This window comes from Stegastes partitus, unplaced genomic scaffold (assembly GCF_000690725.1).
Source record: "Stegastes partitus isolate 25-593 unplaced genomic scaffold, Stegastes_partitus-1.0.2 Scaffold1940, whole genome shotgun sequence".
In the NCBI taxonomy this organism is placed as follows: domain Eukaryota; kingdom Metazoa; phylum Chordata; class Actinopteri; family Pomacentridae; genus Stegastes; species Stegastes partitus.
The window spans coordinates 123,844-124,945 of NW_007579671.1; the positions used below are offsets into that span (position 1 = coordinate 123,844).

The following is a 1,102-nucleotide window of genomic DNA, read 5'->3' on the forward strand; positions in this document are numbered from 1 at the left end:
CAACATCCAGAACCAACATCCAGAACCAACACCTAGAACCAGCATACAGAACCAACATCCAGAACCAACAACTACAAACAACATCTAGAACAGACACCTAGAACCAACACCTAGAACCAACATCCAGAACCAATGTCTAGAACCAACACCAAGAACCTGTGAACTCCAGGTTCTGGTTCCTACCAATGATCCACATCAACATTTAGTCTAAACATGTAAAACCAGAACCGTGTCTGGTCCAACTTCACCACATCAGGTTCTACTGATGTTAGAGCCTCAACAGAACCATGGATCCATCCATAGACAGACACTGACAGGAGCTTTCTGGATCAGCACCAGCCTGGTTGGAGGTTTGGCACCTTTTTACCATTTCCAAGGTCCAGTAGTTGATAAGACGCCTGTCTGTGTCCTCACCACATCGTCTGTGGAAGCTTCACGGGTTTATTTGAGTGTGAAAATACAAACGTTCCAGGTTTGAAAACAACATTCTAAAAATTCAGCCAAAATATGTTCCAGAACTTTTGGGTTCCAAATAAGAACTAAGAAAAGTGTGAACATGTTTCATGACTTCTGTCTGAATGGATCCATCAGCATCACCTGACAATGGTCCACCTGCTCCAGACGGCACCTCCAGGACCGCTCGGCAGAACACCGCAGCTGATGGAGGAGGTCGCCATGGAGACGCTCTGACCAAACACACACACACACACACACATTAACAACATGAGCAGTTGCTATAAAGCTTGTTGCTATGACGACACCTGTTGCTGTTACCGATCTGCTGATTGATGGCTGTCAGCTGGTCGAACCAATCAGAGACCAGAGCAGTGGAGCAGGTGGGCGGGACCAGAGAGCTGAAACACAACGAGACAATGTGATTGGACAACTAGCAGAGGGGGCGGAGCTGGTGGAAACAGATGATTATGATTGGCTGTTACCAGATGCTGTAGATGGCGTCCAGACGGCGTTCGGGCAGATCTGAGCGCGTCTGTGTGATCAGCTGATCTGAAGTCAGCTGGTCCTCAGTGATACACAACCTGCTACACAACACAGCACAACACAGCACTGACACACGACATGACCACTGCTGACGCATCAATTC

At 47.8% G+C, this 1,102-nt stretch overlaps 1 protein-coding gene across 1 annotated transcript in view; it reads right to left on the reverse strand.

The window, feature by feature from the left end:
- The window catches only part of ccdc180 (coiled-coil domain containing 180), an 18,361-nt gene that overhangs the window by 13,693 nt on the left and 3,566 nt on the right, over positions 1-1,102 (reverse strand). Inside the window, exons 9-11 of the mRNA XM_008303132.1 lie at positions 939-1,037; positions 775-854; positions 598-686 (exon numbers count right to left, since the gene is read on the reverse strand). Coding sequence (XP_008301354.1) covers positions 598-686; positions 775-854; positions 939-1,037 — 268 coding nt within the window. The remainder of the gene's footprint in view (positions 1-597; positions 687-774; positions 855-938; positions 1,038-1,102) is intronic.